The 25,536-nt window shown below is 43.4% G+C and overlaps 1 protein-coding gene across 5 annotated transcripts in view; it reads right to left on the bottom strand.

Moving 5' to 3' along the window:
* cdh24b (cadherin 24, type 2b) overlaps window positions 1-25,536 on the bottom strand; it is a 123,525-nt gene that overhangs the window by 14,418 nt on the left and 83,571 nt on the right. For all 5 annotated transcript variants that reach the window (XM_029725130.1, XM_029725131.1, XM_029725133.1 and 2 more), the window contains exons 6-7: window positions 18,100-18,281; window positions 3,751-4,007 (exon numbers count right to left, since the gene is read on the bottom strand). In XM_029725130.1, coding sequence (XP_029580990.1) covers window positions 3,751-4,007; window positions 18,100-18,281 — 439 coding nt within the window. The remainder of the gene's footprint in view (window positions 1-3,750; window positions 4,008-18,099; window positions 18,282-25,536) is intronic.

Genomic DNA, 25,536 nt, shown 5'->3' on the forward strand with positions numbered 1-25,536 from the left:
TTACTCCCAAATTAATAAACCATTTACTAATATTTCGTAAAGTATTTTTTGCAGTCCCTAATCTAAAGTGAGTGCTATTTATACTTTATAAATACTTTATCAATGTTTTGAGTGACCAGTGTAATTTCTCACATAAAGATGGGCATGCCATTGGTAAGCGTTCTTGCAGTACCTGGTAAAAGAACAAGCACACAACACAGGATGTTTCAGGAAATATACTGTATATACATGAAGAACTGTGAATAACTAGCTTACTAACATTTACAAATGTGGGAGTAAGAATGAATAAATGATCAGCTAATGGTTTTAAATTCCTTATAAATGGTTTACTATGGACCCTTAAAATAAACTGTTACCCTCGGCTAGGATATTGCTTGGCTCCCCTGGTCTTCTGGTCCCAGTTATTCTAGGCTTAACAGCACAGACAGCTCAGCTGCAACAGTCAAGTGTCGTGGACGTAGGGAGATAACAGAGAGAGAGAGAGAGAGAGCGCAAGACAGAGCGAGAGAGAGAGAGACTCACTGACACATGTACTACCAGTCAATTGATATTTTGGCTCTATATTATATATGTAATAGTAATTAACCCTTAGGATAGGGAGGGACATGTATTACAGCAATATTAGTAGTAAGGCTTTCACAAGGTATTATCAGCCAATGCTCATCTATTAGGCATTTATTTAGTAATCGTTCTTCTTCATCTAATAAATGTGTTTATTCATTCACAACTAGGATGCTGCTGGGCCCAGCACTGACAGTGTGGTCTTCTGATACCAGTGCTGTGGGAAAGGATGCTATGCAGAGACAGCTCAGAGGTGAGTGCAGTGGACATAGGAAGAAAACAGCAATTAACACTTTGGAGTGACAGACAGAGATATACAGTGACAGCAGAGAAGATGCAAAGACAGACTGCACAACATGGAGGCAACAGAGGCAACATAAGCATTTCTGAAGAGAACATACAGTGCCTTCGGAAAGTATTCAGACCCCTTGAATTTTTCCACATTTTGTTTAACGTTACAGCCTTATTCTAAAATGGATTAAATATTTTTTCCCCCTCATCAATCTACACACAATACCCCATAATGACAAAGCAAAAGCAGGTTCTTAGAAATTTTAGCAATTTTTTTTTTAAACAGTGCCTTCGGAAAGTATTCAGACCCCTTGAATTTTTTCCACATTTTGTTTTACGTTACAGCATTATTCAAAAATTGCTTACATTTTTTTTTTCTCCTCATTAATCTACACACAATACACCATAATAACAAAGCGAAAACGTTTTTTATAAATTTGTGCAAATTTATAAAAAAAGAAAAATGGAAACATAACATTTCTATAAGTATTCAGACTTTGTTAAAGCTTAACTCAGTCCTTTACTCAGTACTTTGTTAAAGCACCTTTGGCAGCGATTACAGCATCAAGCTTGGCACACCTGTATTTGGGTAGTTTCTCCCATTCTTCTCTGCAGATCCTCTCAAGCTCTGTCAGGGCGGCAGGGTAGCCTAGTGGTTAGAGCGTTGGGCTAGAAACCAAAATTTTGCAAGTTGAAATCCCTGCGATGACAAGGTACAAACCTGTCGTTCTGCCCATGAACAAGGCAGTTAACCCACTGTTCCTAGGCTGTCATTGAAAATAAGAATTTGTTCTTAACTAACTTGCCTAGTTAAATAAAGGTAAAAATTGGATGGGGAGCTTTTCTGCACAGCTATTTTAAGGTTTCCCCAGAGATGTTCGATCGGGTTCAAGTCCGGGCTCTGGCTGGGCCACTTAAGATCTCTCAGTACTTTACTTCTGTTGTCTTGGCTGTGTGCTTATGGTCGTTGTCCTGTTGGAAGGTGAACCTTTGCCCCAGTCTGAGGTCCTGAGAGCTTTGGAGCAGGTTTTCATCAAGGATCTCTCAGTACTTTACTCCATTCATCTGTGCCTCAACCCTGACTAGTCTCCCAGTCCCTTCCGCTGAAAAACATCCACACAGCATGATGCTGCCACCACCATGCTTCACCGTAGGGATGGTGCCAGGTTTCCTCCAGATGTGATGCTTGGCATTCATGTCAAAGAGTTCAATCTTGGTTTCATCAGACCAGAGAATCTTGTTTCTCATGGTCTGATAGTCTTTTGGTGCCTTTTGGCAAACTCCAATCTGTCTGTCATGTGCCTTTTACTGAGGAGTGGCTTCCATCTGGCTACTACGATAAAGGCCTGATTGGTAGAGTGCTGCAGAGATGGTTATCCTTCTGGAAGGTTCTCCCATCTCCACAGAGGAACTCTGGAGCTCTGTCAGAGTGACCATCAGGTTCTTGGTCACCTCCCTGACCAAGGCCCTTCTTCCCCGATTGCTCAGTTTGGCCGGGTGGCCAGCTCTAGGAAGAGTCCCGATGGTTCCAAACCTCCTCCATTTAAGAATGATGGAAACCGCTGTTTTCTTGGGGACCTTCAATGCTGCAGACATTTTTTGTACCCAGATCTGTGCCTTGACACAATCCTGTCTCGGTGCTCTACAGACAATTCCTTCGACCTCATGGCTTGTTTTTTTCTCTGACATGCACTGTCAACTGTGGGACCTTAAATAGACAGGTGTGTGCCTTTTCAAATCACGACCAATCAATTGAATTTACCACAGCTGGACTCCAATCAAGTTGTAGAAACAGCTCAAGGATGATCAATGGAAACAGGATGTACCTGAGCTCAATTTCGAGTCTCATAGCAAAGTGTCTGAATACTTATGTAAATTAATAGATTTGCAAACATTTCTAAAAACTGTTTTCGCTTTGTCACTATGGGATATATATAATTTTGCCTTGCACCTTTCTTAGTGTGTGCATGCGTGCGTTTGCACATGCTTGTTTGTCTTTCAGTCTGTCTGTCTATATCATAGATGGCATACATAAATGGATAAACCCATCAATGATGTCACACCATTAATTTCTATGTGAAGCCTGAACAGCGCATTTGAATTCAAGGAAGTTGATTTTAGCGACTAAGATGGCATCTCATGGGGAATATTTTCAAGATATAACGTGCAGTTTGAGCTACACCAGGAAGTGACGTTGCAGGCTAGCTCAGTGCTGACCCCTCTCATTGAGGATCTCAAGTTGAAGGCCGACCGGGGTGGACCCTCGGTCAGGGTCGGTCGGGGTCTCAACTTACTGTAGAGAGTTAGAATGGTAGAATACAAAGGTGCAATTTCGAAATTTGGTTGTGCATCAGCAATTTTTCTCTTGTTATATCAGTCACTGACAGTTCCAAAATTAGCCCATATCAGCAAAAAAATCTTTAGATTGGTAAATTAGTCTAGCGGCCAGCTATCTAAACTTGTACAGCTATCTATACTTGTACTGCAAATTTTCTCTCCGCCTCATGACAAAATGTATAGAATTGCAGCATGCTAACTATAAAACTTCAATTTATCTCTACTGTCAAGAGGGGTCCGCTAAAATGTTTTGCTTTCAAGGTGGGGGGCCCCAAAACCAAAATTTAACTTAGGGCCCCCAAAAGGCTAGGGCTGGCTCTGACTGCATGTGTGGGTATGGATGTGGGCACGCAGACCCGCGAGCCACTGAGGCTCATCATGATAGCCCCCACCCCCATCAAAGTTGCCCATCCCTGATTTATACGAAGATGGCCCTTTTCCCGTTGAGGTTTTCTCATTCACTATAATGGAGGATCCCGGTCGGCCTTGAACTTCAGGGCCTCAATGAGAGGGGACAGAGGTTCTCCCCTGGTCTGTATAGGATCCACTCTAGTCCAGTACCTGATGTTATTGGTGAGTCCAGTATCAGGGTCCACAGCACTAACCCGTCCCACGGTGCAGGCGGGAGGGCAGTTCTCCGACACATCCATACGGTAGCGAGCCCGGGAGAAGCGGGGCGGCTCGTCTGCGTCCAGCACGGCCACCCGGATGGAGGCGCGGTCCTTAAAGGGCCCACGACGGAGGAAACGAGGGTCCACCATGGGGTTCAACACCTCCACGGAGAAAGAGTAGGAGCTACGACTCTCATAGTCCACAGCCTGCAGAGAGGGAGTGAGGGACAGTTATTGATACACCCGCAATAACATCTGCTAAATATGTGTATGTGACAAATACAATTTGATATGGGTTGAGAGGGAGAGAGAGAGAGAGAGAGAGAGAGAGAGAGAGGGAACGAGGTTACAGTAACTACATGTTGGTTCTGTAGTGTAACATTGCCAAGTGATCGTGTATCACACTTTCCCTTTACAACACCGGTAGTTAATGTGTTCACATTCTCGTGTGTGCTCCTGGGCACGGTGTGGAAACAGACACATTTCCATACAAACGCAATAAGCTCACCTTGACTGTGAAAACAAAATCACATTGACATTTCGCAAACGTATGTTTTATTCAGTGGTAGAAACTTAAACATCAGCATCAAGTATGATGCACTGACCTGGTTGACTCCAGGCACGTAATGTACCCATGCTATTACATTCACAGATGTAGTCAGACAAGTAGGAAGCTGTGAGGGTTTCATGATACAGCTCCAATCTCGTCTGAATCTGGCATCTGCTGAGACGTTATGACTGTCTGCCTGTCTGTCTTTCTGGCTGGCTGCTCATTGTGGTTTCTCTTAGCAGGAGGGTTCCTCTAGCAATGAGCCCGTCTCTGATCAGATCAGGAGAGGTGATTGCTAGCAGGGGCCAAGCCCTACTTTGATTACATTCTGGAGAGCGGCACGGCTGGGTCTGGTTAAAAACAGTGTTCTAAGGTTTTCTTACATGCCAATATTGGACGGAGTCAGTATGATTGGCAGAAATATGCAGACTGGACTGGACTAGGAATAAATAGAGTGATTTGGTATGAGCAATATTCAACGCATGAGTGAAAAAAAACTATTTTTGAATGTCCCTGTTGGAGGAAAATATGGATCTTTTTCTCTTCTTTCTGATCTCCCCTCTTTTTTTCATTTTCTCACAGTTGTAAAGAACTGCATTCTCTTCCAAGAAATCTGTAATCTTAACAGGACAGAGATTGATTAAAAACGAGGCAGTGAGAAAAGGGGAATTGAAGGGCACAGATATTGAAATATAGGCAATACGGGAAGATTTCCAAGCAGGAAAAAGGGAAATGTCAGAGAGAGAGAGAGAGAGAGCCAGGGAGAGTGAGAGAGAGGGAGTGAGGGGGTAGACAGAGAGAAAGGTTCTCTAACAGGATCCCATTAGAGGGAGAGAGAGACAATCTGTCTGAGGAGGAGAGATGTCACTTACACTGTGAACACACACTTATCACCCACTCCCTCCCTTCCCCCCACCCTCCCTTCATTCCTCCCTCCCGCCCTCCCTCTCTCCCATGCACTCCATCACAGTCTCCACTCCCATCCTAGTGTGTAGAGGTCCATCTCTGACACCCAGAACACACACTCATCTCTTTCTCTCGCTCAGGCTTACAGAAAGCACTTATCACAACCACCACCTCCCTTTTTCTGTCTCACTTCCTCTTCCTATGCTGCTTTCTCTCTCCATCTCCATCTCTCTCTTTCACTCTTCCACTTGCACTCTCTCAGTCTCTCACTCTCCCACTCTCTCTCTCTCACTCTCGCGGTGCATGTACACTAGATAGCGATAAATTGCCGCGTGCCGCTTAGGCCGCACATTGTGACTTGCTTGTGGACGTGCTGGCAGCATATGGCAGCATATAGCAGCATTTTGATTGTGTGTCAAGAATTCAGCATAGCAAGTTTGTATGACCGTCTGGTTATTAAATGGGTACATAGTTCAATAGTAATATCCTCTGAAACGCTCTGGTGACAAACAAACTTTGCTGCCCTGTTTCCAATTGTCCACATGGCTGGGAGAACCTATTCAAATAAGTAAATACATGTCGAACGATGTATTATTAGACTAGCTACAGTGCAGGCTAACTCAGATGAGCTGCTAAATGAGCTAGCTGGTTGGCTAGCTAGTTATCTAGCCAACTTCACATACTGTATAGATAGCTAGCTAAGTGAATAAAATATCACCATCTACCTAACTTCATATTAGCTAGCTATCTTGATGTATTTATCACTGTAAAAAAAACAACTCCAAATGCGTTTGTAGGTAGCTAGCTAACAGCCATGGAGGAGGGTGAAAGGATAGCAGCCCCAACTGTCAGTGAGAGAGGAGGCTATTCTGGATAGGGCAGGTACTTTTGTGTAGTTCCAGTCCCTAGAAGTGAGGACGGAGATAATAGTAACATAATATTCAGTGCGGTGTAATTTCTTGTGAGGTTTTCTGGCCTCAGATAAAGAGAGCTATGAAAGCCTGTCTACACATGAAGAGGTCCCAATGAAGAGCAGTGGTTCTCAGTCCTGGTCCTGGGGACTCAAAGGGGTGCACATTTTAGTTTTTGCCTTAGCACTGCGCAGCTGATTCAAATGATTAACTCATCATCAAGCTTCAAGTGGTATTTAGGTATTCATTTGTGACGCTATCCTTGATATGATCCTGTTATTGTCACATGCTACACATGTATATTTGTGTGTCCATGCATCTATCAATCCAATGTAATCTACAATGACCTGGTGATGTAAATGTCTCTAATAATTACATTGTCTTCCATATTCCTACAGATACCTTGTAACTGGAGATTCCTTCAAAACGATTGCCTACAGTTAACGTGTAGACCACTGCAAGGTTGGGTGACCAGGGCCATCAGGAGGAATTCAGGTGTGTGAAGGCTACCTGTGTCCTGCATAACCTCATGAGGATGGACACGAGGACCAGGAGGGGATATGCAGCTCACCGCCGTGTGCTAGAGGAGAAGGCTGCTGCTCTGCAGAATGTTCCAAGGATGGGGTCCAACAACGCAGCAAGAGAGGCAATCTGTGTGCGGGAGATCTTCACCTCCTACTTCTTTGAAGAGGGTGCTGTTCCCTGGCAACACCATAGACTACACTATGCACAACCAAAGGCTCTTTTAAGAGCCATTCACATTGCAATAAGAGTATTCTTCCATTTACTTAGCTATGTCAACTGCAGTTATTCAATTCACCATTTCTCTCCCTTTGATTTCTACTTCTCAGGTGAGGGTGCTGTTTCGGGAAGGGTGTGATGTCTGTACAAAAACAAAACAGGCTATTTTAAATCACCCATATTGAAAAAAAATGTAGAACAATTAGACACCCTATGACCCACACCTACACACTCATGTATCAATCTGATGCATTGTGTTGTGCAGTAAGCAGGTTCAGGTGTATAACTGTGGCTCCTTCCACCTTCAAAGAATAGGCAAGAGGGCCAACCATGGAGAATAGTAAGACACTTCATTATTTCTATAACTACGCTATATTGTTTGTTCTCGTGTGTCTGCATGTTTTTCAGCATAAGGTACTCTGCAGCCACTTAGTGTGGACACCAGGTGAGGCCACTCACACAGATTCCTGTTAACACTGTCTCTTTAACTATCTTATTTTCTCAATGTCTCTCCTTCACTTCATCCCTCTCTCCCCTTCTCGCTAAATCCTCATGGTTATATCAGCTCTGTCGGTGAACCCCTCCCGCATTTAAACTGGCTACATAGAGGGCACAGCATGATCAGAGGTGAGAGGTCACTTGGTCAGGTCAACAGGAAGTATTATTAAAGAGATGCTTTACATTGAAATACAGATAGAGATGCAGTAGTCCCAGAGTTAATGATACCAGGTCAGTTTTGCATTTCACCTCCTGATTATTATGATGAATAACAATGTTAGAATACAAAATAAAAACATGCCATCTCTCTCTCTCCATCTGTCTCTACTCTGCAGGTATGTTTTGATGTGAGAGAGGATGCCAACCCCCAGACCCGTCATCGCCACCTCACCAGCTTTTAAGATAACCTTCGGGCTGACTGGGAGCCCAAGGCTGGTTAGGAGACGCCACTAGAGACACTATTATGTAATTGTGATGAACTGAGAGAATATTTGGGTAGCACTGTGATTCATTAATCATATGCTGCCTTCCCTGCCCGTATGTTCTTACATCTTTCCCTTTCTGTCTTTTACACCTCTCTCGCCACCTCTTTCTTCCTCTGTTTTTGTAATGCACAACATATATGCATTAAAGTACAGATTGAACTTGTATTTATAATATTACAATTATAATATTTATAATGCATGTATTTATAACACTTGGATAATGAACTTCTTTCAATAAAACGTTTCACATTCTCTACTGGTTGAAATGAAGTCTCTCATTTGATGAAATACTACACCTATCCTGTATTTCAGATCAATGCAGATGAAGGAAATTAGATATTGAGATGAACCAGTTTTAGAGTATTTACATGATGCATAGGAAGTGTAGTGTACTGTTTTTTTAAATTCTATTTCTGTATATATGAATTACAAATCAGCCTTTAACTAGTTAAATCATGTTTCTAGTTTACTAGTTACAATGTGAAACCATTGATGTCCCAGGACCAAGATTGGTAAACACTGTTGAAGTGTATAATTGTAGTACATACATGTAGACACAGCATCATTCAAAGACTGGAATTTGATACTCCTGGAATTGGATATGACTGAAAAATAATCTCAAAGACATTCATAACTGAACTGCACCTTTATTTGCCAAGGTCGAGTTACATGATCAGTGAATATATTAAATGTACAGGCTACAATGTGAGGATCTTATGCATGGTAATAACTATATGTACAGTGAGGGGAAAAAGTATTTGATCCCCTGCTGATTCTTTACATTTGCCCCCTGACAAAGAAATGATCAGTCTATAATTTTAATGGTAGGTTTATTTGAACAGTGAGAGACAGAATAACAACAAAAAATTCAGAAAAACGCATGTCAAAAGTGTTATAAATTGATTTGCATTTTAATGAGGGAAATAAGTATTTGACCCCCTCTCAATCAGAAAGATTTCTGGCTCCCAGGTGTCTTTTATACAGGTAACGAGCTGAGATTAGGAACACACTCTTAAAGGGAGTGCTCCTAATCTCAGTTTGTTACCTGTATAAAAGACATCTGTCCACAGAAGCAATCAATCAATCAGATTCCAAACTCTCCACCATGGCCAAGACCAAAGAGCTCTCCAAGGATGTCAGGGACAAGATTGTAGACCTACACAAGGCTGGAATGGGCTACAAGACCATCGCCAAGCAGCTTGGTGAGAAGGTGACAACAGTTGGTGCGATTATTCGCAAATGGAAGAAACACAAAAAAACTGTCAATCTCCCTCGGCCTGGGGCTCCATGCAAGATCTCACCTCGTGGAGTTGCAATGATCATGAGAACGGTGAGGAATCAGCCCAGAACTACACGGGAGGATCTTGTCAATGATCTCAAGGCAGCTGGGACCATAGTCACCAAGAAAACAATTGGTAACACAGTACGCCGTGAAGGACTGAAATCCTGCATCGCCCGCAAGGTCCCCCTGCTCAAGAAAGCACATGTACATGCCCGTCTGAAGTTTGCCAATGAACATCTAAACGATTCAGAGGACAACTGGGTGAAAGTGTTGTGGTCAGATGAGACCAAAATGGAGCTCTTTGACATCAACTCAACTCGCCGTGTTTGGAGGAGGAGGAATGCTGCCTATGACCCCAAGAACACCATCCCCACCGTCAAACATGGAGGTGGAAACATTATGCTTTGGGGGTGTTTTTCTGCAAAGGGGACAGGACAACTTCACCGCATCAAAGGGACAATGGACGGGGCCATGTACCGTCAAATCTTGGGTGAGAACCTCCCCTCAGCCAGGGCATTGAAAATGGGTCATGTATGGGTATTCCAGCATGACAATGACCCAAAACAGACAGCCAAGGCAACAAAGGAGTGGCTCAAGAAGAAGCACATTAAGGTCCTGGAGTGGCCTAGCCAGTCTCCAGACCTTAATCCCATAGAAAATCTGCGGAGGGAGCTGAAGGTTCGAGTTGCCAAACGTCAGCCTCGAAACCTTAATGACTTGGAGAAGATCTGCAAAGAGGAGTGGGACAAAATCCCTCCTGAGATGTGTGCAAACCTGGTGGCCAACTACAAGAAACGTCTGACCTCTGTGATTGCCAACAAGGGTTTTGCCACCAAGTACTAAGTCATGTTTTGCAGAGGGGTCAAATACTTATTTCCCTCAATAAAATGCAAATCATTTTATAAAATTTTTGACATGCGTTTTTCTGGATTTTTGTTGTTGCTATTCTGTCTCTCACTGTTCAAATAAACCTACCATTAAAATTATAGACTGATCATTTCTTTGTCAGTGGGCAAACGTACAAAATCAGCAGGGGATCAAATACTTTTTTCCCTCACTGTATATACGACTTGCATCCTTGGCACAAAGTTATATTATATTCTACTCAATCGATAGGCTTCATTAATGTCATTGAGACTGTTTTGAAGTTGATACAACTGGATATGATAGCTGAGGTTCATAGCTAGGTCTGAACTAATATGTATACCAAATGCTTTAGGGTTCATACACAGATCGGCTAGATAGCTAGCTACACATCCATAGGCATACAGGTATTTTTATCCTCCACTGCACAATAAGCAAGAACATAGCTAGCTATGTTATTTAATCTATCTGCATTGCATGGCAAATATCAGCAAGGCAAGCTTACAAAATTATACATTCAATTTGCAGTAAATGCTTTAGCTAGCTAGATTCTTTACATCCGCTCTTTCACAAGACGACAGCCTGGTTTGCTGGTTGTTTGAGGAGTCCCTAAAACATTAAACAACCAGAATTACAATTTCATACGCATAAAGCTAGCTAGCTTGCTAAATCGCAATTTTTGTAAATTAACTTTATGATAAAAAAATATGCGTAATCGTTTGTCTCTACATTAACTAATATTCCTGTTTACTGTACAATTTTATGCATGATTCGTTATGACGCTATAATCACTTACATTTGCTTCCATCCTAGTATTTTTGTCAGCCATCTTTGCTGAAGAAAGTCTCCAGCCTTTGGTCGCATAGCGTCAAATTTGTCATGGGAACCACTCGATATGATTGGTCATCGCCCAGAGGTCGCCACTGGTGATTTGCATAAAGTTGGGGAAAGTTTTTCACCGCCTCCGACGCCACCTTCGCACCACCCAAAGGTCACCGCCCTCTCTGCTTTTCACTGCTTTCCTTCCATTGAAATGAATGGGAAGTGGTGTTTCACCACGCGGCATCCTGTGCTAGTGTATCATGCCCATCACTCTCCCACTCTCACTCTCTCTCTGTCTCTCTCCCACTCTCCGTCTCTCTCTCCCACTCTCTCTCTCTCTCACACTCTCTCCCTCCCACTCTCTCTCTCCCTCCCACTCTCTCCCTCCCACTCTCCCACAATCTCTCTCCCACTCTCTCACTCTCCCACTCTCACCCTCCCACGCTCTCTCTCTCTCTCTCTCTCTCTCTCTCTCTCTCTCTCCCACTCTTTTTTGAAATTCTAATTCTTTCTCTGTAACAATTGCCTTTTGCTACGGTCTAAGCATGAAATTAATTAACTAACCAGTAGGGCACAATAGTCAAATACATCATGCATCAAATACGGCTCATGCTCATACGTGTGTGTGTGTGTCGGGGGGGAGGGGGGGGGCAGGCTGATCAGTGAGGCTTTAAATGATCTGAATCCGACTTCTTTGCAGCTATTGTATATGTGTAGCCAGCGTTTCCATCTTACCGTAGGGGAATATGCAAGTGAAAAATGATCTCTCTAACTGCACGATGCTGTATAAGAGCCATCTCTATCCTGCTGGCGTAGCCTATGTGAGGTTTTACTCAATTCTCAACATTTTACATCAAGATTATGTCTTTGTCTGACTACTCACTTAAGATTGCAGACTTAGCTCTGAGCAATTTTGCAGACAGACATGCAACTTTAGTACTGATGGAACAGAGTATCCTCTAAATCTCTCCACACTTTGCTCTTTCTCTCTCCCTCCTTTCTGTCACTCACTCTGCTCATGTCCTTCCTTCCTCTCTTTTTCTCCCTCTGCATGTATACTCATCCCTCTATTTCTCTTTTCCTCTCTCTCTCTCCCATTCTCTCTCTTCCATGTCCCATGTTCTATCCTCTCTCTCTCGCTCTCCCATTCTCTCTCTTCCATGTCCCATGTTCTATCCTCTCTCTCTCTCCCATTCTCTCTCTTCCATGTCCCATGTTCTATCCTCTCTCTCTCTCTCTCCCATTCTCTCTCTTCCATGTCCCATGTTCTATCCTCTCTCTCTCTCTCTCTCTCTCTCTCCCATTCTCTCTCTTCCATGTCCCATGTTCTATCCTCTCTCTCTCTCTCTCTCTCTCTCTCTCTTCCTTCTCTCTCTCCTTCTCTCCGAGGAGATTAGTACAATCTCTCTTCTCAGTGAGAAAACAAACACAGATAATCCTCGGAGCGCTGCTAGCCGGTGACCGTGGATCAGCCAGCCGTTTAAAGTGAGAGCATATGGAAATAATGGCTAACCAATGGAATTAAAGTGTCCCTAGGTGGAATCACACAGATATATGAATAGAAGATTTACACAGCTCATACCCCCAAAAAACATACCTTGAGTGAAATCAGAGAATGTAATAATTGGGGGAAGATGATCATCTTTTATGATGTCGCATATATTATTTAGCAGGAACTTTGATCCAAAGCGACTTACAGTCATGCGTGTGTACATTTGAAATCATATCCTGGCATTTGCGAGTACCATGCTCTACCAACTGAGGACAATTTCTCATTGAACTCCAAATGTTGCTGAGGATCAGTGTCATAGACCTGTGTAGCATGCAGCTGTGTAGTCAGCACACTCTGGACTCAGCTAGGTCTTACTACCCTTAGGCACTTCCAAAGCTTGTGACTAGAAGGTTCTATCTGCATTTTTTTGTCCAAATGTAGTTGTTGCCATAGCCTTGTTCTGTTCAATGTTCTCTACCTATACATTATTCCTACCGCTTGACTTATTCCACATTTTGTCGTGCTACAGCCTGAATTAAAAAACGTACACACAATACCCCATAATGACAAAGTGAACACATGTTTTTAGACATTTTAGCAAATGTATTGAAAATGAAATATTCATTTACAAAAAGTATTCACACCCCTGAGTCAATACTTTGTAGAGATACCTTTGGCAGCGATTACAGCTGTGAGTCTTTCTGGGTAAGTCTCAAAGAGCTTTTCACACCTGGATTGTGCAACATTTGCCCATTATTCTTTCAAAAATTCTTCAACATCTGTCAAATTGGTTGTTGATCATTGCTAGACAACCCTTTTCTGGTCTTGCCATAGATTTTCTGGTAGATTTAAGTCAAAACTGTAACTCGGTCACTCAGGAACATTCACTGTCTTCTTGGTAAGCAACTCCAGTGTAGATTTGGCCTTGTGTTTCAGATTATTGTCCTGCTGAAAGGTGAATTCATCTCTCAGTGTCTGGTGGAAAACAGACTGAACCAGGTTTTCCTCTAGGATTACTTTAGTACATTGTTGGAAACAAAATGTCGCTATGTATGTTTTGGAATATTTAAATTCTGTACATACTTCTTTCTTTTTACTCTGTCAATTAGATTAGCATTGTGGATGTTGTTGATCCATCCTCAGTTTTCTTCTATCACAACCATTAAACTCTGTAACTGTTTTAAAATGACCATTGGCCTCATGGTGAAATCTTTGTAGTGACTGGGTGCATTGATACACCATTCAAAGTTTAATTCATAACTTCACCATGCTCAAAGGGATGTTCAAAGTCTGTTTTTTGTTATTTTTACCCATCTACCAATAGGTGCCTTTCTTTGCAAGGCATTGAAAACCTCCCTGGTCTTTGTGGTTGAATATGTGTTTTAAATTCACTGCTTGACTGAGGGACCTTACAGATAATTGTTTGTGTGGGGTACAGAGACGAGGAAGTCATTCAAAAATCACGTTAAACACTATTATTGAACACAGAGTCCACGCAACTTATTATGTGACTTGTTAAGCAAATGTTTACCCCTGAACTTATTTAGGTTTGGCGTAACAAAGGGGTGGAATGCTTACTGACTCAAAATATTTCAGCTTCTCATTTTTTATTGTTTTGTAAACATTTCAAAAAACACAATTCCACTTTGACATTATGGGGTATTGTGTTAAATCCATTTTAAATTCAGGCTGAAACACAAAAAATGTGGAAAACGTTAAGTGGTGTGAATACTTTTCTAAAGGCACTGTATATACTCTAAATACCCTGATTCATGTTGCTAAGTTCAAAAGAATACAATCTAAAAAAAGTCTGACGCCATTCAAACCAATGAGGGTTTGGAACTTGAAAGCCACTTATCTCCGAATCATCTTTTTGCAGATAGAACCTTATAGACCCAAGCTATTGACTTCATGTAGATGTGAAAGGATTGGATACTGTAGGTATACGCAATATGGTAATAGCTCCACCTTGACCACTGACAGGGTAAAAGTGCCTATGGGGGTAACGGCTCTAAAGGTCAGTTTGGAGTTTTCTTACCACCCCTTCACTACCACATGTGAGTAGAGAGCACCATGTCAATTAACTGTCTCTGATTACAGCTGTTATATCCACCACTGGGTGGCAGCTTTGCAGAGCAGTAACAAGGAACTCCTTGCTTATTTACAGAGAAGAAGCCTTATTGTAAACCTTAGTTCACTCGATGGTTCAGGCATATGTATATATATATATTTAACATCAATGGGAATGAGATGTTTACCTGGTAGACCTGTAGTTTGCACCAACACAATGGTATGAGAGTGGCAGTGGTGTCATTTAAGACTTGAGAGATTGGATACCAAAATGTATTTCCAAATTCCAAACACATTCTATTGGCTTCGAACCTTCCCTTTCTCTGCGTTTAGGACTGTGTGCACAGGGACTAGATCTCATCTCAATCCACTGCCCTCAGAAAAGCCCATTTCAAAAAACCTACTGGTGTGCTCATATAACCCATAAATGAATAGTTGTCTATTTTCAAATCCCCGGCCACCGTTTAGAGGTTGAATTAGGGTGACCTCTGCCCAGGCAGTTAAGAGGGAGAATCACAACAATGAGTCAGACTGAGACAAAAACTGCTAGTATCCAACAAAATGGCCCCTGAGAAAAGAGAAAAGGAGAGGAGGAGGATGAGCGAGGGGATGACAGAGGGAGAGAGAGAGGGAGAGAGAGAGAGTGAGAGAAAGGGAAACAGAAAGAGAGAGGGATGCGGAGAGTGAGTGAGAGAGACACAGAGAGAGAGAGATATGGAGAGAGAGGAGATAGAGTTTGCTGTGGCCCTGGGAGACTGACTGTGAATAAGCAGTGATAAGAGACAGGCAGTCTCCAGTCTTTACCCAGACTGACTACCGGAGTGTTAACGACCCAGCTTCCCTTGCACGTCCCTGGCTAACCCTCCACCACCCTCACCTCACCCCACCTCTCCACTCTCTACCACTGCCCATGGGCCTGTCGCTGTCTGTCTCTGACAGATACACATACACACACACACACTCCCCCCCACCCTGTCATCTGTCACATCACACAGGGCTGAACCTCAGTCTTTTAGGAAGGCGCCACCATTTTCCCCCCTTTTTTAAACAAATTACTGTATTCCTTCACACCTTCCTTCACACCACCTTTTTCTCATCCCACTGATAGTTAACAGGGATAGCTGCAAGCCAAGGTCAACAATGTTTGTGTGTTTGTGCCCGGGCGCACTTGTGCCTGTGTATGTGTGTGCGCCTGTGTCTGTGTGTTTGCCTGTGTATGTATTCCAGTGTGCCTGTGTGTGTGTCCCCGCGCGGCTGTGTGTGTGGTTGTAAGTCTAAGATCAATGGTAGAAAGATTCTTCCCACATCGAGGTCAGGGCAGACTCAGTGGTAGCAGAGATTGTTCCAGTCGGAAATATTTTCCTCAAGGGCAAAAAGATCTCTTTCCACAAAACCCCTCCCTTTTTTTTTATTTCTTCCCTCCAGACAAACTGAAAAAAATCGACAGTGAGTGATTCAGTACACACAAACCTCAACACACACACACACTTATCACATACAACACATACCCAAACACACTGCTTTTTTTTGTTGTTGTGTAAATCGTGGCGGGAGCTTAGCGCCATTTTTAGGTTTTGTTTATTTTTCTATTAGTGTGGTATCTTCTATGTTTTCCATTAGTTGCGTGTGGATTCTCTGAAAGGCTAAATCCTTTGTAACCTCCTCAAGTCTTCTTCTCAGCTACACCCACCTACCTAGCGCCCACCTATCATTCTTATCCTCCCTCTGTCACAACGACAACCGTGTGTTCCCTGAGCCAACATGGAAGAGCACTAGAGAAGACGGACGTAAAAATATCCATCTCTTCTATTTCTTTCCAGAATATCTTTTTGGGGAAGGAGGGAGACAACGTTCCATATTGGAAAAATAATTGTAGGTTTTGTTTGGCGTCCTCAGTGCAATGGAGTCGGAATCCAAGGGGAGATAGGAGAGGGATGTGAGAGGAGAGGGAGGTGATTGGAGAGGGATGTGAGAGGTGGTGTGTATTTGTTTACAAGTCGTTTTCCCTCTCATTTCTCTAGTGACTGAGCACACGGTGAATTGATCACTTCTATCTCCCTCTGCCGGATGCTGCTTAGACATTCTCTCTATGTTATTGCTCTCTCTATCTCTCGCTCTCTAACTCTATCGTTTTTTTCTCAAACAAACCTCTATTTTTCAGCCTGCCTGTCTTCCTTTGGGTGTGTTTTTCCGCTTCATTTGTGTCTCTCTCTCTTTTCTCTCTCCTCTCTTTATCACTATCTCTTCCGTCTGTTTTTGCTCTGGCTGTCTCGCTAATTTCACTCTCTTTTTCCTCCCCGCTTCCATCCAACCCCCCCCAAGGGGCCAGGGTTCTGGTCTTGAAGCACGGTTTCAACTGCACCTACAGTCTTGCTTCTGTACTACAGTTTAACTGACGCCCGGACCAGAAATACAATTTCCATTGACAGCCACAAAGAGAAGTCAGATTTGAAAATTCCAAATAAGACACTTTAGTCATGACCTTTGTCCACAAAGCATCCATTGAATAATTCAAATAATTCTATCACCGAAGATTTTTACATTTTATATTCATCCAATGTCTGCCATGTTTTTGGATGACGTGACGACGTCGTCGCTGCTCGCGGTGCTCCCTGTGCCCACTGAGTGCTAGTGCACATGTGATGTTGGGTCATGTAAACCGGACGCAACCCGGATATAGACGGTCCATGAATCGGCGGGTGCAAACGTGAGTAGATTATGTGAAAAACAATGGTCGGACATCTTGGACGCAGTATCCAGTCCTTTTATACATCAGTGCCCCCACCCCTTTCCCTCACCTCTCTCTGTTTCCCCTTCCCTCTCCCCCTCTCACTGTCTCTTCCCCCCTCCCTCCCTCCCCTCTCTCTCTTATCAAAGTAACACATCCCAGGCCTGGAAATCCTTCTCAACCCTACCTCCGGCCAAGGCTTTTTTAACACATCTCACAAACCCTGGGGGGACTGGGGGACAGTGACACACACATCCGCAGGCGCTCACACACACACACACACACACACACACACACACACACACACACACACTGGATGACCATCAGAGGCGCCTCAGAGTCTCTCATATCTCAGATCTAAGAGACAGGCTATATTAAAGAGCAGGGTATATTTTTAACACTCACACACTGTGTATGTGCCTCTTTGAAAGGCTAATTTAGCTTCAAATAGCATATTTCAGGCGTGTCTCTGAGACAAACTAGGGGTCTTTGGTGTTGCTGCTATTGATGTCAGTCAACATCAACATCACACGTGAGAGAGGCCCACTCACAGGTGAGTAATAACGCGGGAGACAGACACACATACACACACATGTTCCACGCAACAAACACAGTGTCAGCTCTCATCCCCAACCACACGTCTTCATTAGTAGATAACCCAGAGTGACAGTCAGCTCTGGGGGGAATCATCTAGAATCAGACAGCATCAAGGCAAATGTGAGCTGATTCAACAAGCACACACACAGATATGGCCGTCTGGCTCAGAGAGAAAACACTAGATATCCAGCATAGCAGGCTCACCTGTTTCCTCTCTCTCCTCCTTTCCTCCTCCTCATCATCTGTTCCATTATTCCACCCTGTTCCGCCCTCCCTCGTTCCCTCCAACCCTCTCTCTCGGGTAACATCAAACACGTTCCCTCGCTTACTCCCACATCTACCTTCCCTCTCACCTTGTTCAGTGTGATCACAGCCTCTTGGTTCGTTCCGCTGATGTTGAAGGTGTTCCCCGTCTCTCCCTCCAGGATGGTATATTCCAGCTTGGCATTGTCGCCCAGGTCAGCATCTGTTGCCGAGATACGGCCCACCTCCGCCCCCGGAACAGCCAGCTCGGACACGGAGAACGACCACATACCTGGAGAGAGAGAGAGAGGAGGGAGGAAGAGAAAAAGAGAGATTTAGATAAGGGATATGATGAAAAACAGGGAGCAGGGGGAGTGAGTGAGAAAAAGGAGGATAGAGAGAGGGAAGAGGCCATGGCAGGGGAGAGAGACATATCACAGGTTACATGACACGCCTTTCTTCTTGCCTACGTTGTTTGTGTTTGGTGAGACGAGATAGAGAGGACTCATAAATGTCAATGTCTGTGTTTGTCTCCTGCTGTTATTTCTTATCTGCTAACAAGTTTGATTATTAAAGGTCCAATGCAGCGTTTTTTATCGCAATATCAAATCATTTCTGGGTAACAATTAAGTACCTTACTGTAATTGTTTTCAATTAAAATGGTCAAAAATAAACAACAATAGTGTCCTAGTGGGGAGGGGACATCTTAAAACTAGCTGTAATTGGTAGAGAGGTTTGCAACCCTCTTTTTTATTGGTCTATTATGTCACCAGGCAGGCCAAAACTCCCATTCCTCCAAAACAGGCCGAAATTTCAGCCAGCCTTTTCAAACAGCTCTTACACTAAAAATGCATTATCATAATTTTCACTATTTCATAGTATTATTCCTACTTCATAGTGTTGAAATATATACATAAAACACAGGAAAATCCTGTTTTGGATTGCACTGGGCCTTTAATCAAGGACAGATAATAGGCCTTTGGTTCTTCTCCACTCAGATATGTTTAAACATGCAGGGGGCTTTACCTTTTAGTGCTCTTCACATTAAATCACCACAGTAAAAGGCCCTTTTGCTGGAGCTGCAGTTTATATTACAGACAAATACACTGCTCCCGTGACTCAATCTTTCTGGGAGAGAGCACAGAGCAATACAGTAGCTAGCTAGTCAGTCGCAGGTCTGCATTGCTCACGCACAGTCCATTTCTTACACTTCACAGTCGCTTGGCAAACTGGTGTATACCACACACGGACCATCAACTCAAGTGACAAGATCAAGGGAGGTGGGGAGAAAGAAATATATATTTTTTCCATACATACACAAAACTGACGTGCTCATTCAGCAGAGCAGCTATCCACACCTTGCTCTTGCTCGGGAAAATCTGATAAACACTGAGGCTCAGACGGAATAACATTGTAAGAAGTGTTTTGTGACAGTAAAAATGATAACCAGCACTTCAGCCAGACAACATCGGGACTACATCAAATAAACACGGAGTAAGACCGTCTATATCCGCCTACATCAGAGTAAGACAAAATGTTAGATAAGGATTTCGTCCTTCACAACAAAACACAGGACAAATGTTAAATTGTAATGTATTAATCCAATCAACGAATTACGGTGGAAGATAATGTTTGCCATCACTTTTAACATTGGACAAACACCAGAATTGTGTCCTATATTTCTTCAAACATAAGGAGAATGTAGCGTTAGCCACCACAATTGACATCAATCAAGTGGCATCATGTCCACAGCTTAAGTCATCAAGCTCATTTCCACAGTACAACATCCAAGTGCTGGGCCCTTGAGAGTTATCTGCTCCCTGGTCGTTCACCTGCTCTTTGATCCTCTGGCCCAACGACCAACCTTCTCCTTCTTCTAGCAGCTATCTGCTAGAAGAAGCTATCTGCTAGAAGAAGCTATCTGCTAGAAGCAGCTATCTGCTAGAAGCAGCTATCTGCTAGAAGAAGCAGCTATCTGCTAGAAGAAGCTGCTATCTGCTAGAAGAAGCTATCTGCTAGAAGCAGCTATCTGCTAGAAGCAGCTATCTGCTAGAAGAAGCAGCTATCTGCTAGAAGAAGCTATCTGCTAGAAGAAGCTATCTGCTAGAAGAAGCTATCTGCTAGAAGAAGCTATCTGCTAGAAGAAGCTATCTGCTTATGACACCTGATTTAGGATCCAAGTACTATCACTGACATGTTTGATTAGGGGCCAGGAGTTTTTCCTGACCACATTAACTCATGTTTTCCTCATCAGGGCATGTGGTCAGGAACAACTCCGGTCCCTAGGGGCCCTCGTGTGTGTGTGGGTGTGGTGTCCTGAGGGATTGGCTGGGCACGATGTCAGCAAAAATATACATTTATGCTCCGTAGGCTATGAATAATAAAGACATATTCTTTGTATTCTAATAATGAGTTAAAGAAAGAACAAACCGTGTATATTACGGGATATAAATGTACATTTCCATCTCCTAAGGCAGCGAAACATGAAACTCAGCATGCTTACGCCCACAGAGACTCCGGGGCCTGGGCCTGCCTACTGAAGGGGAAACTGTGCCAATGAATCAACATAACATATCAGTTTATTTGCCATGACGACGAATCAACCATCTGGGACACTGGGCACCAGAAGGCAAAGACTCAGACCATCCCACAAAACATTCATATTACTAATGACACCCAAAATTAGCTAAGTTCTATTCAAGTGATCCCCATAAAAAACTATCAGCCTATCCACACAGATGCAGAGAAACTCTCTCTCTCTATCATTAACATACACAACAAACACTCGCTGTAACAGTTGTCTATATGTCGATTTACTGCTTGAAGGCAATCATAAATCTCAGAGCTATGTTACACAAGAGTAGTGATGCAGGTGCGTGCACCACACACACACACACACACACAAACAAACAAACACACAGAGAGAGAGAGACAGCTGTAGGAGTGAATGGGGGGAGGCGTGATGGCGATGGTAAAGTAGTCATTATCAGCTTTCCTCTCACCATGTAGTCAAGCGGGCAACTGAAATCATTCATCATGTCCACTGGAGATCGATGGAGAAGGCGAGAGGGAAAGAAAGAGGGAGCGACAGCTCCAAATAATATGAGGACAGGATGCCAAGGCAACAATAATCACATATGACTTGAAACTCCTGGCTCTGGCCTTTCTAGAGAGCTGTGGTGAAGCACCATGGTTGGACACAGGCTCAATACTTTGTGGCTCTCTGATACAGTGCTCCCCATCAGGCCTTGGTAATTGCGCTCAGGAGAGAGAATCAAACCCCTCCCTTGTGGTCTGCTCAAACCCCTCCCTTGTGGTCTGCTCAAACCCCTCCATGGTGGTCTGCTCAAACCCCTCCATGGTGGTCTGCTCAAACCCCTCCATTGTGGTCTGCTCAAACCCCTCCATGGTGGTCTGCTCAAACCCCTCCATGGTGGTCTGCTCAAACCCCTCCATTGTGGTCTGCTCAAACCCCTCCATTGTGGTCTGCTCAAACCCCTCCCTTGTGGTCTGCTCAAACCCCTCCATTGTGGTCTGCTCAAACCCCTCCATTGTGGTCTGCTCAAACCCCTCCATTGTGGTCTGCTCAAACCCCTCCATGGTGGTCTGCTCAAACCCCTCCATGATGGTCTGCTCAAACCCCTCCATGATGGTCTGCTCAAACCCCTCCATGGTGGTCTGCTCAAACCCCTCCATGGTGGTCTGCTCAAACCCCTCCATGGTGGTCTGCTCAAACCCCTCCATGGTGGTCTGCTCAAACCCCTCCACGGTGCTCTGCTCAAACCCCTCCATGGTGGTCTGCTCAAACCCCTCCATGGTGGTCTGCTCAAACCCCTCCACGGTGCTCTGCTCAAGTGCACTTCAAAGAGAAACACCTTCAACTCACCATCTTCCCCCTCACCTCACTGGAGATAACAGAAGATACTTTTTTCCCCCAGACTACTAAACTGCTTTTTAGTGTTCAATGGTTAAATTATGAACACCGTGATTGGTCAGGGCACCTGGGCAAAGCGTGGTGATTGGTTGAAACAGGCCACACTGATGGGAGATTAGTGTAAAGGGGAAGTGAAGTGACAGCCAGTGGGAGTTAATTAGGGGTGGCTGTAGTTTAAACAGGTTTATCTGTGACATCACACTGAGACAGGAGGACAAGGAGCTGAGGATAGAGGGAGGAGGAGGTATGGAGTGAAAGAAGGATAAAAAGAGAAGAGGTGACTAGTCCTAGTAAAAGAGATTCTGAAAGGGGCACATAGGTTATGAATTCCGTGAAATGAAACCAAAAGGAAAATGAAAAGAGAGAAGAGGACAGGGACAGTGAGTTGCAGACTCACTGCAGGGTAGGCTATAGTAATAACGCTAGGAGAGGAGAGGGCTGAGAGATGGGGGGGGGGGGGAGTAGGACCCGTCTTATTTGGGTAGGAGGCTTTCTGTTTCTCCGAAGTGGTGGGAGTAAGGAGAGTCATTAAAAAAGTGTCTAGCTGGCTAAAGTGCACGCACTGGTTGAAAATAGCCTGAATAAAATCTGCATCCGTTTAGTAAGAGTCCATCACACAAGCACTTCTAGTGGATGAGGCTTAAGGGAAGAGAACAGCAAGGGAGGGAGAGAAGGCTGGAGAGTGGGAGAAATGTAGGCATAAATATTAGTAGCCTAATACAGAGAGATAGATTGGGGGAGAGTGAGAGCGATAGAGAGAGAAACAGCAAGATAGAGGGAGGCTCGGCTATCTGACCGGCAGGCTAACTGGACATCACGGCACCACTCTAATACTGCAGGACCAGGCAACAAAGGGTTAACATGGCGTGCCTGCAGGATGAATGAGTCCTCCACTACATTACTGCCACACTTAGAGAGACATGATATACATTACATACTGTATTTACCTCATAAATGGATGGGCCTCTACATTAATGCTGTAATGAGTAGGAGGAAGTGAACAGTCCCCAGGGACACAGAGGACACTGACTGAATGATGGGTATTACTGAGAGAACACTATAAATGGACAGAATCAGTATGACTAGTACACACGACTGGCCATAGAAAGGGATGCAGATAGGGAAAAAAGAGGACGAGAGCGGGAGTGTGGAAGTGGAAATGCATGAGAGAGAGATAAGAGAGAGAGAGAGAGAGAGAGAGAGAGAGAGAGAGAGGGTGACACAGGTTGAACGCAAATAAAGAAAAAGTGAGAGAGGGAGTTGGTATGGGGAGCCAGAGAGAGGGAGGTAGTGAGCAAGAGAAAGAGAGAGAAAAATGGAGAGAAAGAGTCTGAGAGTAATGTTTCCAATAGTGATTTTACTGTCTATTGAAGCAGAAAGCTCTGAACTTTAGATGAAATATTAATAAAGAGGAAAAAGAAATGGGGAGCAAAATAAAATGATAAAAAGGAGGACAATATTAATCACCTCTATTTTAATTAGGACTTCCTCTGAGGATGAGGAACTTAATTAGCAATAACAAGTATTGGAATTATTGCTAATTACTTAATTGTTTTGTTATCGTCACTATCACTATTACTTTTGTAATTGCAACTGAGCAACGATGCCCAACTAAATTAGTCAAACTTAGTTAAAAATCAAACACCCAATTTATTCTATTCTGGTTAGAGCCAGTTTGCGCTGTTCTGTGAAGGGAGTAGTAAACAGCGTTGTACGAGATGTTCAGTTTCTTGGCAATATCTCGCAGGGAATAGCCTTCATTTCTCAGAACAAGAATAGACTGACGAGTTTCAGAGGAAAGTTCTTTTTTTCTGGCCTTCTGAGCTTGTAATCGAACCCACAAATGCTGATGCTCCAGATACTCAACAAGTCTAAAGAAGGCCCGTTTTATTGCTTTTTTAATCAGAACAACCGTTTTCAGCTGTGCTAACATAATTGCAAAAGGGTTTTCTAATGATCAATTAGCCTTTTAAAATGCTAAACTTGGATTAACTAACACAACGTGCCATTGGAACACAGGAGTGATGGTTGCTGATAATGGGCCTCTGTACGCCTATGTAGATATTCCATAAAAAATCTGCCGTTTCCAGCTCCAAAAGTCATTTACAACATTAACAATGTCTACACTGTGTTTCTGATCAATTTGATGTTATTTTAATGGACCAAAAAAAAAAATTTCTTTAAAGAAAAACAAGGATATTTCTAAGTGACCCCACACTTCTGAACGGCAGTGTATATATTTTTTAAATTGAACCTTTATTTAACTAGGCAAGTCAGTTAAGAACAAATTCTTATTTACAATGATGGTCTAACCCAGTCAACGCAGGGCCAATTGTACGGCGCCTTATGGGACTCCCAATCACGGCCGGATGTGATGCAGCCTGGATTCGAACCAGGGACTGTAGTGACGTCTCTTGCACGGAGATGCAGTGCCTTAGACCGCTGCTCCACTCGGGAGCCATAAAAAAATAGCTATATAAATACACTCCAACTTCGGAATGAAATGTTGCCTATTCACATGTCATATGTTGCCTGACAACAATATTTTATATTTTATGTTAATAAATACATGCTGTGTTAATTTTGGCCACAAAGAATTACCACAAAGAATTGTTAGCTAGCTACCCACGAAGAATGGACATTATATTGGATAAAACAAGTTTTAGGTCATTTTTGCCTGTTTAACTAGCTCTCTAGCTAGATTATTACAATTCACATATCTAGCTGATAATTATGAAGTAAAACGTTTGGTTTGTGTATATCTTGGTTTGTCTCTATTGTTGCCATTGTCCTGGCTGGAAGAAGGTTCAGTGAATGGGGAAGTGAAGCGTGAGGTAATACAGTAATACAACAAATGTATTGTTTTATGCATTCTCCACACTCGTCCTCGCAAGAACGTACTCAAGAGAACGTGGATGGAGAATGCATGAGAGTGTGGAGCACGGTAGTATGCATATTGAGAAACACCTGAGTGTACAAAACATTAACAGACTGACCAGGTGAATCAAGGTGAAAGGTACTATGATCCTTTATTGATGTCACTTAAATCCACTACAATCAGTGTAGATGAAGGGGAGGAGACAGGTTAAAGAAGGATTTTTAATCCTTGAGACAATTGAGACATGGATTGTGTATGTGTGCCATTCAGAGGGTGAATGGGCAAGACAAAAGATTGAAGTGCCTTTGAACGGGTTATGGTAGTAGGTGCCAGGCGCACCGTTTGTGCCAAGAAATGAAACGTTGCTTGATTTTTCACACAACAGTTTCCCATGTGTATCAAGAATGGTCCTGCCAACTTGACACAACTGTGGGAAGCGTTGGAGTCAACATGGGCCAGCATCCCTATGGAACGCTTTCGACACCTTGTAGAGTTCATGCCCCGACGAACTGAGGCTGTTCTGAGGGCAAAAGGGGTACAACTCAATATTAGGAAGGTGTTCTTAATATTTTGTACACTCAGTGTAGTTGTGTTCAGTAGAGTGCAGACTAGATTATGAAGGGCAGAGAGAGGGCGATCTCATATTCTGATGAGCTCTGTGAGTTCTTCAAGGCCTTGGAGGAAGAGTCAAAGGTCAAATACAGGGTCAAGTTACAATCGTTTCCTCACATTTTC

Source organism: Salmo trutta, chromosome 31 (genome assembly GCF_901001165.1).
Source record: "Salmo trutta chromosome 31, fSalTru1.1, whole genome shotgun sequence".
Taxonomy (NCBI): domain Eukaryota; kingdom Metazoa; phylum Chordata; class Actinopteri; order Salmoniformes; family Salmonidae; genus Salmo; species Salmo trutta.